Source organism: Apium graveolens, chromosome 7 (assembly GCF_009905375.1).
Source record: "Apium graveolens cultivar Ventura chromosome 7, ASM990537v1, whole genome shotgun sequence".
Classification (NCBI taxonomy): domain Eukaryota; kingdom Viridiplantae; phylum Streptophyta; class Magnoliopsida; order Apiales; family Apiaceae; genus Apium; species Apium graveolens.
The window spans coordinates 69,290,346-69,302,377 of record NC_133653.1 but is presented as its reverse complement, the minus strand read 5'-3'; the positions used below and the strand labels follow the sequence as shown (position 1 = coordinate 69,302,377).

Here is a 12,032-nt window from a genome sequence, read left to right as displayed (position 1 = left end):
TAGTAGTTTTTATGGCAAAATTGATGTTATTATTACATATCACATCGATTTTTAAGCCAAACTGACGTTTTTAAGTAAATTCAACATGGTATCTTGAATTAACCGATGTATGTAATGTATTAATGTATATATGTACATATTAATTATACAACAATTAATATTTTTTAATAAATGAATGATGACGTGAAATAAATATTATATATGTAATAATGTAGGAGTATAATCGTCATATTAATTAAATTGTTCATCAAACCCCTGTGTTGTATTATATATATATAATAGATTTATAATGTCACAACCGTTGTCTTTAGAAAGATTTAACAACCATTTAACAAGAAAGTGAAAAGACAAATGTGAGAAGTTATAGGTAACTTCAATCAATCAATGTATTAATTATTTACATAGATAAATTCATACAATTTAAAGGAAGGCAAAGCCTTACTCCTTATACAAGCTTCTACTTCAAAATTCAAAATCCCAAATCTAGCATTAAACCCAAATCACAATCAAAACAAGCCCCACAAATTTCATTGTTTATCAGTAAATTAAAATTTTAGGGTTTCAAATTGAAACCTCCAATTTAAAAATTGGCGTTTAAAACTTACTAAATTCAAGCTTTAACCTCCCGAATTGAGCTATAAGTTCTGACTTTTTTAAGTTTTAAACTCCGACTTGAGCTTACCCAATTTAACCTCCAATGAAAAGAGAGCGGGGTTGGGGGAGACAGTTACTAAATCGAGAGCAGAGAGAGTCGAGTGAGCACATAAATGAGAGCAGAGAGTTGAGATAGAGATAGAGTTCATAGTCGAGAGAGAGAAGTGAGAGCTTTTGATTTTTTGTTTTATATTTTTGAGATGTTTATATGAATGTTTAATTTTAATTTTTATACATATATGTCTTTTAGTGTAATGTTAAAACTTGAAACACTACAAGAATATAAAGCAAAATAAAACCGAACAAATTCAACCGGTTTAAATTCGACCGAATTTGGTCGAATTTATGGTCAACCTGAATGCTTGACTGGGTAAGGCTAAATACAACCGCCAGCAGTCGAATTTAAATTCAATTGAAATAGTGCAGTGAATTTAGTAATAAATTCGACCGGTATTTTTGTGCGGTCGAATTTATCCTTACCAAAAAATTGAGGGAATTTTCCCGCCAACTAAATTATTTTGCGCTCTTAAATTCAACCGCTAGCGGTCAAATTTAGCATTACCAAATGGCGGGATAATTTTCCGCTTTTTTGTTTGAATTTACTATAATGGCAAAAAAAAACAGCCAATTGCAAAAAAATGATTTCAACCAAAATCGGTTGAAATAATTAAATTGATTATAAGCGGTTGTATCTAGTAAACGAAAACACAAAAAAAATTTAAAAGTTTAAATAATATTATATATTATAAAAAAATATATATTGACATACAAGGATAACATTCATCATATGTACAAATATTTATGGTGATGAAAAAATATACATTACAAAAGAATTTTGATTTTTGTGTTTGATAATATTCTAAAATTTATATATTTGTCTAATATATTTGAAAAATTATGAAAAAATTACAAGAGTTTCACGTTTATGTGCTTCATTCACTAGTCAAACCAGCGGTTGACTGTTAAAATAGTAAATCAATTAATTTATTTATTTTTCTGAAAATTTTGTCATATCACTAATATATAAATCACTACGTCATAAATGGGTTACTGTAATGTAAGTGTTAAAATGAGTGTCACATTTGCTAAGAATTTTTTGTCATATTGTACCACCTCTGAACTAGCGTTATAACGCTAGTGTTACCGAGAAATGTAGATGTTGCACAACATGTAACACCAAAACCTGGTGTTACATTAGTTATATTTTTTATTTTTAGAAATATTAAAGTAGAAATATTATCATAAATTAGTATTAAAATTGTATTATGGTTTATTTGTGAATAAAAATATAATATATAATAAAATAAAATTTATAAAATTACACTGTTAATGAATACAAAAGTTACTTTGTTTATTTTTATTTAATAAATAATATTTTAATAATTTAAAATAAAAAAATTTAAAAATGATGCACGTTTTACTACGTGAATTACTGGGCTGCATTTTTTCCCCTAAATGAATTACTGAACCAGGACAAATACTTTCTCTCGCTCACAACATTCTCTCTGGTCGAGACTTTTTTCTCTCTCTTTCTCTCAAACCTCACCAGAAACTCAAACCTCACCAGAAAGCGCTCGATCTCTCTCCCACCCCCTTCTCTCTAAACGTTGTCTTCAAAATAAATCCAAGACTTAGTACTTGAGCGATTACTAATATTTTTATTTATATGATTTTGCAGTCGATTAGGGTTTCAAAGGGGCTCCAATTATGTGGTTAATATATGTATTCACTAGAATTAATTGGGTTTCAAAGGAGCTCCAATTATATGGTAAATATATGTATTCCTAACTATATTTTTCAATTTGATATCTTAAGCAATTAGGGCTATAAAATTGGGCGTTCCAGTTTAAAGCTTCGTTAAGGTAAAATTGGGACTTTTCTCGTTCGTGTTGTTGCTTGTTCTTCTGTTGTTTCTTTATGATATTTTTTTTGTTAGTGTGTTAGTTGTTCAGTGGTCTAGATTGCTAGGTTTATCACTTTATGAGGCATTAGTTGTTGATTAAGTGTTTGCATTAGTTCTGAGTCCATTTGAGGATGAATGATTCATTCTCTTTCCCACTCATTTTCTGCACATTGATTCGACAATTCTATAGTTTTAATTGAAAATTTTTGTAAATACCTTTGGCATTGCTATTAACAACCGTGTATTTGATTCACAGTTGGCAAGTATTTGTACTTGCTCGAAAGCGGATATGTTTGGCTTCCAATGGTCCTGCTAACTGAAATTGTTCAAACTTTTATCTTGGCAGACTTTTGTTATTACTCCGTAAAAAGGTTAGCGTTAATTTGAAGGTTATCATCTTAATGTGAGTGTTGGTTTCATTGTTATATGTAGTGTTTGGAATGGGCATCTTCTAGTTAGCCTGCCTCGTCCTCGTGTTTGATATTTTACTTTTATTTTTTGTACAACTATTTTGATTTTTAACAATTAGATTACAGATTTTTGCGCCTTTACAGTTTTGTGAAGTGCTAAGAACTAGTTGACTTCATTTTTGTTGTTAAATCAATATGTTTACCGTCTTTTTGTTGTATATCCATTTGATTTATTAATGGAAATTTACATTTTTTTACTGAAGTACCTTTGTTGATTAAATTGCATTCTGTTCTCCTTGTAGCTTCAATAAATTATTTTGATAATTATGTGGTGGTTTATGAGTTGTTACTAGCTAATCCCTTCTTTTTTTGATAAATAGCTAGCCCCTTTTAGTTTCCATTCCAGGCTATTGCCAGGACTGTGGATACCAGATGTTAGTGTTTGAATATCTACGTAATGGCAGCGTGTGTAGTCTATGAATGACTTATCTATTTTTACGTAAGATGGTTTCCTGTTTACAACTATACTTTCAGAGGTGTTTATCGAATTAATGTTTTCTTAATATTAGTGTATCAACATCTATTTCTGCTAGGACATGTATATTCATTGTCTGATTCCGGTAGGTGCATTTGCCCCATCCAGAGTACAAGTAACTGAAATTCTAATTAATACCTCCAGGCAACACTTTTTTATGGAGTCATCTACCGCATATTGTAAACATTTGAACCCAAATAAACACAGACTTTTTTACAGATTAGAGTGTCTTATTAGTCAAAACCTAATATACTGGCATTATGTTCATGAAATTCCGTAACAAGGTAAAGGTTTCTCTACCTTCGTGCAATTCAACTTACATATATGAAGCAAAAACTATGTTTATAGATTTTGTTCAGGAAACAAGTTTTTGGATAGTAATTCATCTCAATTATTTGTAAATTGGGAATGGTAAGACATATTACTTTAAATGCTCCCTGCAGAGCATTCAACTAACCACATGCTGTTTTACCTGCTAGTATTTACTTCCCCTCCATTATATAATCATTCGTCTACTCTGCATCATTCTCACAATCTTCCATTTCTCAGTCTTTTTACTGCAGAATTGGCAGAGAGATGGCGAGGGTTCTATATAGGCAGGTGTCTCTGCTAATTTTCGGTTTGATTGCAGGGCTTCTTTCTCAAAACTTTGTGTTCCCAGTAATGTCTGCTGCAACTCTGGAAGATCAAAAAAATGTATTATTCTCCAGACCCCCATGGTGGAAAAAGTCATCACGAAAGTAAGACAATGTCGTACTAATATGCTATTTTTTTCTTATATTCTTGTTTTTTATTGAGTTCTAAAAAAAATGTTTCTGAAGGCAATTAAATTGCAGTCCAAGTTATTTACAATCAGAATTCACATGATAAGAGCCCATGTAATTGTTTTAAAACTTTAAACCTTTACTGGTTGGAGTGATTGTTTCGCAAATGTCAGAAAATAGTGAAATATTGCAATGTACCTTTAGCCTGTTAATACTTCCTGCCCATATCTGAATTGCTATTTAGCAGCTGTCTATATATACATTTGTGATACATTATTGGTATGGTTAATTAAGCTACTTTGCAGCAAAGACTGCTAGATTATTGGTTTATCAAGTAATTCTTATTAATTTGTTGTGATTTCCCCGTCCCTGCAGCAAAGACTTTAAGATTTGTTTGTTTATAGACCCTTAGGTCACCAGCTCCCTTGTCATCAGGTCAAGGTCACTATTATTAAGTATTCTACACTTATTACTGGTTAATGGTTTTTCAACTGTTTATGTAACTTTTCTAGGCTGCAGCTTACTACTACAATGGTCTGATGCTTCACAAGGTTAGTTATAAATGCTATAAATACTAATTGCATAATCAATATAAACTCTACCTTCCGCAAAGGGAGGAACCCCAAATAGCAAAATATAAAGTATCACTCCTGCACTCCAAACAACAACCTCTAGCTTGAAATTTCCTCACAAAATTTCTAGGGCCTTATAGTAAGGACTTCCCACAATTATATATATATATATTTAAAAAAACATTTAAAAATTAATATATTATTCTACTTGTTCAGCTATTATATTATACTATCGCGACAAATCAGAGAACGCAAGCTTTGGTTGTTATATTATATTTAATTACAAGTGCACTTTGTTGCAAGTCTATTTTAAAACATTACATTTTACTTTCTTTACTTTTGATGTATTTTATGTTGATAAAAAAGAACATGAAATAGAGGAACAAATTATGTCTAACTATCGAGTACGATTCTTTCTGATAACTTAATAGGGATCGTTAGTTATACTTGTATCAAACTAGAAAACTAATTAGTTATATTCTTTGCAAAAAAATCTATTGATGTTAGCCTATTTTAGATATAAAATATGTTTTTTTTGGGATTGTTAATAAATATTCCTGTCAGACGATATGCAGGACATCCATCCATTCTCAGGGAAAGAATTAAGAGATGATAGCTCCTTTCGGTTATCATTAACACTATTAATATGGTTTGAAAATGAGATTATTATGTACTAGTATGGCTTATACATGAGACTATTATGTATTATTACTTTGATATTATGTTGCTACTGGGATTGTTGTTTAACAAGAGCATGTAATTTAAATATTTTAAAATTAACCGTTCCATTTGCCCATTCAAGTGTAATGTATGTTTATATACAATGTTACATATTATATACTACTATTGCTTAATTATAACAAATTGGTGTTACAATTGATAAAAGTGATTGTTAAAATAGGCTATGTGGGCCCCACAAAAAATGGGACCTACCAGTGTGGCACACTTTTGAAATCTTAATCGAACCTAATGTATCACTCATTTTATGTTACGTTTGGGCCTTTTAGTGTTACAATAGTTTCCTATTGTAACGTTTTCTTCTTTGTTACAATAGATTATATTAGGGTGTCTATTATAATGCTCGTATACGTAACGCCCCTTGGTGTTACAATAGACCTAATGTAACGCTTTTGGGGTCTATGGTAACCATTTAGGCATTGCAATAGCCCACTTACGGCGTAGTGAATATTATCTATTGACATCATAATTAAACAATTCATGAAAAATATTATCGTTGAAAAATATTTTTAAAATAATCGAAATACCAATTCATCATTAAACACTAATTAGTTGTACTAGTCAAATTGAAGCTTGACTGTTAAAATGGCAAACCAAATAAATTATTTTGATATGAAATTTTGGTTATATCACAAATATATATCTATTGGCATCTATACAGTTGGATCATTGAAAAATATATTTTTTAAATCGAAATACAATTCGGGACTAAACACTAGTTAGTTGTAGTCAAACTGATGCTTGACTGTTAGAATGATGAACTAAATAAAATTATTATGATATGAAACTTTGGTTATATCACTAATATATATCTATTGACATCCATACGATTGGATCGGTAAAAAATATTTTTTTAAAAATTGAAATACCAATTCAGAACTAAACACTAGTTATTTGTACTAGTATAAATAAATAGGCAAATTTAGCCCGCAAGAGTTGGCTCGGTTGGTTAAAGAGGGGATAACTTTCTTCTTTGTCACAGGTTCGAATCCCACGGGAGGAGAATTTATGATTATGCCTCCTGAGTCAGAGCCTGTCGCTTAAATGCGATTTACCTTGGTTCACGTGGTTTGCAGGCTATTACGTGAGCCCGTAGGGTTTACCCAGTGCGCACCCAAGGGTAGCGACTGCGGGTTACCTACGATTAAAAAAGAGAGGCAAATTTATGAGAAGCAATTGACTTGAATTACAAATGTGAGGAAACAGAATGTTCACCAAAAACGTTTTTCTTAGAGCATCTCCAACCATAATAGCTAAAATGGTTAACTAAATCATCATCATCTAAAATTATGTTGAATCTGTAAGCTTATTTGCTCAAGTGGTATTAGTTATATTAATTAGTTATATTCAAAAATATTATGTTATATGTATTTTCATATTATTTTATAATATATGGAAATTTCACATGTTAAAATAACTTTAAATATTTAATTAAATACAAGTAAAAATAAAATATTATTATAAGCGAAATATGGTTTCGTTTGGTCAGTTGGTTAACCCCTTACTATAAAGTATGTTAACACCTTCCAAAATAAAGTTTAAACAAATATAATTTTAGTAAAAAAATTCAACTATCTAATATAACTACAAACTCTATTTATTCTTATCCAACTTAATTTATAATTGCACTTAACTTCTTTTTTACCTGTTTTTATAGGGAACCAAAACTTCCAGAATTAAATTTAGGAATTCAAATTATAATATAACAATATAATTAATAAATCAAGAAAAAAGTAAAAAAAAATATTTAAAAAAATAATACTTGTTATGGATTAAAAACTAAGGTATATGATTGTTATATTTATTACTAAGGAACGTGAGTTTCGAGACTCGATTTGACTGCTCTTGTGTTTCGTAACTCAATCTGCCTTAACAAGATGCCTACGTACCTTACTGATTGCCAAGGATCAAGTCAAAAAACGTAGTTCTGATCTGTGGGGTGATGCCCCTTATATACATGTTGGGAGTCCTTGAATTGGACTTGTTATAGGAGACTTGGTGGTCAAGTCTCTGAATTAGAATGGACTTTGGAGTTCTAGGAAGTAGAAAGCTGATTCTTTATCCCATGAGGTTCCTTGGAGGCCAATCTACTAGGATTTATGTCCTTTTTGGGACTCTTCTCAATAGCTGATTTTTTCTTTATTAATTAATTACGAAATTAATTAAGAATCAGGGTTTTGGGCCTTCTTTGTTCAATCAGGCCTGATCTGGTGCATCAGGCCTGATCAATGTGTTAACCTTTTTGGTCTGAATATCATACATCTTCTTATTGGGCCTTGTAGCCCAAATCATATGTAATTAATACAACATTAACTACGTAATCAGGATTTATTTATTCCCTATCATTTTCCCCCCAACTTTTGGAAAACAGTGACTAGGTTTCGCAGAAGTTAAATTCATTCGTTCCCTTACAGGGTATCATTTTTGCGTAAAGTGTGGAGGGACCTACACATTTACAACGATTTACTTTCATACCTTTCTATTTAGAAATTATCTTAATTTCCAGGAATTTTTCCCTTAATTCTAGGATTTTTTTCCTTAATTTTCAGGAATTTTTTCCTTTATTCTAGGATTCTTCCTTAATTTCCAGGAATTTTTTCCTTAATTCTGGGATTTTTCCTTAACTTTCAGGAATTTTTTCCTTAATTTTGGGATTTTTCCTTAATTTTCAGGAATTTTTCCCTTAATTCTGGGATTTTTCCTTAACTTTCAGGAATTTTCCCCTTAATTCTGGGATTTTTCCTTAATTTCCTGGATTTATTCCTAATTTTCTGAAAAAATATTAATATTTTCTGAAAATATCTTAAGGAATTTCCTTAATTTTCTGGAAATATTTAGAATATAAAATTCTTTTTTTTTTCAGGAAACATTTTTTTCTCTACTTTTTTTTTCTTCTCTCTTTTTTTTATACCTGGTTCGACCAGGATCCTGGTCGAATTATCCATCAGTATGCCCTGGTCGACAGGATTTCGAGCAGGGTTCATTCGACCTCAATTTCTGGTCGAATTTCGGCCAGGATTTTTACCTTGTATATATATATTTTTTTTTATTTTTATTTTTTTGAATTTTCGAGCAGGAAATTTTCGACTAGGATTTTCGGTTAGAATCCCTCATCTTGACCGATTTAGCCATCCTTTTAAGCCCTGGTCGACATTATTTCGACCTCACGCCTTTCGATCAGGATTTATATGTCGTTTTTGGTCGAATACCATTTGATTCTGGTCGAATTAAGCCTGTTATTCAGCCCTAATCGACATGATTTCGACCTCAGGAATTTCGATTAGGAATATGATGTAGGTCCTGGTCGAATTGGGTCAAGAGTATATTTCTTTTTGGCGTATATTTTTTGTGATTTCACATATTTGGATTTGGGCTCTTAAACCTGGGTTGGATTTCTTTCAACTCAAATTTGGGCCTAAGATTTTGGGCCTGAATTCTTTCATGGGTACTTATTATTGACCCTGGGCCTTTTCTGAACTGGGCCCTCATTCCTGGGTTTTTGTATTTGGGCCCATTGTTTTAACTGGGCTTCTTTGGTCCACCCTAAATTGGGCTTTTAACTTGGGCCTACTGCTTTCTTCATGCCTTCCCTTTTGTTTTAGGCCCAAAAAATTTTGAACTTTCATTCATGGACCCTTGCAGGGCTTTCATATCCATAGGCTTATTTGGGATGGGCCTTAATTCCTAAGCCCAATTCCAGAATTTTCCAGAACTCCTGGGGTTCTTTCTGGATTTTTCCAGAATTTTTAAAAAATTTATTTTCTTTTTCTGGAATTTACTTAAATTCTTCTAGAATTTTCTGGAACTTTCCAGAACTCTCCATTTTTTGGGCTCAAATGGGCTTTTTGAGGCCCAAGTTGGCTTTTTTCTTCCTATACAAGGGTGGGAGGAGTGTGTTTTCATTCACACTCACCACTTCACATTTCTCTTCTCAATACTTTATCCTTCTCCTCTCTCAACTCTCCTCCCCTAGAAGCTTTTCCGACAACTTCTTTACAGCCTTTTCCGGCCTCCTTTTCCATCCAAGGTTTTCCAAGTCCTTCCAAGCTTCATCTATGGCTGATAAGAATTCCGAAAGGACGGCCAAAATAGCCTCGGCTTCAAAATGAGGTAAGGATATCGAGATCCGCTCTTCCTACATGTCTTTGATTGATATGATTAACACTAGGGGGGACGAATATCCCCCCACTGCACATCTCGACTCTTTTAATCATTGTAACACTTGGCACAACATAGATTATGATAAATTAAATGCACGTTATAATGTTCTTCCTCCCCTGAGATTAGTTCCAGTTTCTGGTGGCGACCGTACTTGCCACTGGAAACCCGACACTCTTTTAATTTATACAGATGCCCTCGATGCTGGGCTTAGGTTCCCTTTTCATCCCTGCCTTCCTCATCTTCTAGCTAATTTACAAATCAACCCATGTCAGCTCCCTCCAAACGCTTGGATGAACATTTTATGTTTTATGGTTTGCTGCCTTAGGGAAGGTTTTCCCCTATCCGTAGCTGTTTTTAGGAAAGTTTTTCAATGTTACAACAGTTCTTCTGGTAATTGTGGTTGGGTCTATGTCAAACAAAGGCCCAAGTGTATACATATCTTTAACAGCGCCTCCATTCCCGATAATAACCAAAATTGGAGGAATAGTTTCGTCGGGTTACTGTGGGAGAATGGTGACTGAGGCATACTCTTCAGACCTTCCTTCGGGAAGGTTAGTGATGGTAGACTCAAATCCATTCACTTAACTCCCAAGGAAACTATTATTTATAATGAGCTTACTCGGGATGACAACACTACTACCAGCTGGACTCTCTTAGAGGAGTTCTCCCTCATCCATGTGGGACTATCCTCTGTTTCTCAACAGGGTATTTTTCTTCCCTCCTCAATTTTATTTCACTTCGTGCATTATTGACACCACTTATTTTATTTTTTATCTTGTTTTGCAGCTGCTAAGGAGATCAACGAGGATAACGTGCCCCTTGTTGAGGAAATTGCTAGAACGAAGAAGGCTCGTCTTGCGGGCCTAGACACTCGAGGAAAGGCCACAGAGCCTATCTTCTTACGGAAACACAAGGAGCCCATGGTGGAGGTTCCATCTGAGGGAGCTGAGGGTCACAGTGCTCCTATTACTGCTGATGCTCCTGCTGTTGTTGATCCTGCTGCTGTTGCTCCTGCTGCTGCTGCTACAAGCGCCTTCCAGCCTCTCTAGGGATTCCGCCGAGGGGATACCGTGGTTGGATCCACGAAGCATGCTTGGGATTGGTCCTACCATGGCGTGACTCCCAAAGATTTTACTGATGTGGTTGCCACCCCAGACCTGGAGAGGATAAAGCTCATGGGAGCTCAATCCCTGGCCTCGGTATGACTTTTCTTGAATTTATCTTTCTTACTTGTAGCATTTACTTGCCTTACACTTTTTTTATTATTTCATTTCAGTCTAACGCCTATTTTCAAGGCGCTGTGAGGCAAGCCGAGTCATGGAAGAGGGCTTCTGACAAAGCCGGCAATGCCCTCAGAAGACAGCAGAAGAAGTATGCTGCTCTAGAGAAGAAGTTCAAGCGTAAGGAGGAAGAGCTCGGAGAGTCTAACGTCGAGCTGGTGGTGCTTCGGGCCGAGAAAGATAAGGCGATAGATAACTATCTAGACTCAGAGGAGTTTACCCAGTCCATGAGGGTAAGGGATGGCTCAGTCTTTCCGGGTTTTTTAGGACTGGTTGGGACACGGCCCTTGGGACCGTGAACGAGGCTTGTCCTGATATTAACCCGGCGGATTATGTCTGCCCTGATGACGAGGCTTTGTTGCAGAGGTTTCGTACCCGAGTAGTTGTCTCGGATCGCATCCCTCAGGACCCGCTTCTTCCTCCTCCCGAGTCGTCTTCCAAGCCTGCTGAGGATGACAGCTCTTCCTCCTCCTCCGAGACGACAGAGACTTCTAGTGAGAGCTGAGGGGATGACGATATGGATACCGAGGGGACCTCAGCTCCCTAGAGCTTTTTTCAGCCCTGCGTGGCTTATTTACTTTATCTTATTTTCGAGACTTTGTTTATCAAACTTTTGTAATATTTATTTGATCCATTTCTGTTTATCTGATTTTATGCTTGCATTTCATGCATTTAGTTTTACATGCCTTGCCATAGAGATTCAAACATATTTCGAAAACTTTCCGAACTTCATAAATTGTTTGGGATTCATCCCTTACACAAGTCTTAATAAACCTCAAAATAAAAATAAAATATATAAATCCTAAGCAAGCAAAGCTTCAAGGTGCTTTTCAACCTTTTTGTCATCTTGACAAGTGAGAATCGTATTCAATCGCCTTACACATAGTAAACCTTCAGGTTTTGTGCATGCCAAGTTCTCGGGACTTCAAAACCGTCCATAGTCTCCAGCTTGTAGGTTTCTCTTCCTTGAACACTCTTGACCTTGTATGGCCCTTCCCAATTTGGGGCAAGCTTC

The 12,032-nt window shown here is 34.2% G+C and overlaps 1 protein-coding gene and 1 long non-coding RNA gene across 11 annotated transcripts; both read left to right on the top strand.

Annotated features, from left to right (window-relative positions):
• The first annotated feature begins 2,124 nt into the window (after nt 1-2,124).
• LOC141671037 (uncharacterized) lies at nt 2,125-5,702 on the top strand. 10 transcript variants are annotated; one of them, XM_074477115.1, is made up of 5 exons: nt 2,125-2,422; nt 2,814-2,928; nt 4,134-4,242; nt 4,779-4,817; nt 5,414-5,702. In XM_074477115.1, the coding sequence occupies exons 1-5, from the start codon at nt 2,362-2,364 to the stop codon at nt 5,513-5,515; spliced, it is 426 nt and encodes a 141-aa protein (XP_074333216.1). In that variant the 5' UTR covers nt 2,125-2,361; the 3' UTR covers nt 5,516-5,702. The 10 variants fall into 10 exon arrangements, 4 of the variants coding, with proteins under 4 accessions (XP_074333216.1, XP_074333217.1, XP_074333218.1 ...); XM_074477116.1 differs by having other exon boundaries at nt 5,403-5,702; XM_074477117.1 differs by having other exon boundaries at nt 2,125-2,516.
• Nucleotides 5,703-8,446: 2,744 nt separating this feature from the next.
• Nucleotides 8,447-11,661, top strand: LOC141671007 (uncharacterized). The gene is made up of 3 exons (XR_012554888.1): nt 8,447-10,442; nt 10,524-10,936; nt 11,014-11,661. It is a non-coding gene; the product is annotated as an uncharacterized LOC141671007 (long non-coding RNA).
• Nucleotides 11,662-12,032: the final 371 nt, after the last annotated feature.

Coding starts and splice junctions, on each gene's coding strand:
- LOC141671037 (XM_074477115.1), top strand. CDS start 2,362: ATGTGGTTAATATATGTATTCACTAGAATTAATTGGGTTTCAAAGGAG. Junction 2,423..2,813: donor AAAGGAGCTCCAATTATATG/GTAAATATATGT, acceptor TTTGATTCACAG/TTGGCAAGTATTTGTACTTG. Junction 2,929..4,133: donor TGTTATTACTCCGTAAAAAG/GTTAGCGTTAAT, acceptor GTTTGATTGCAG/GGCTTCTTTCTCAAAACTTT.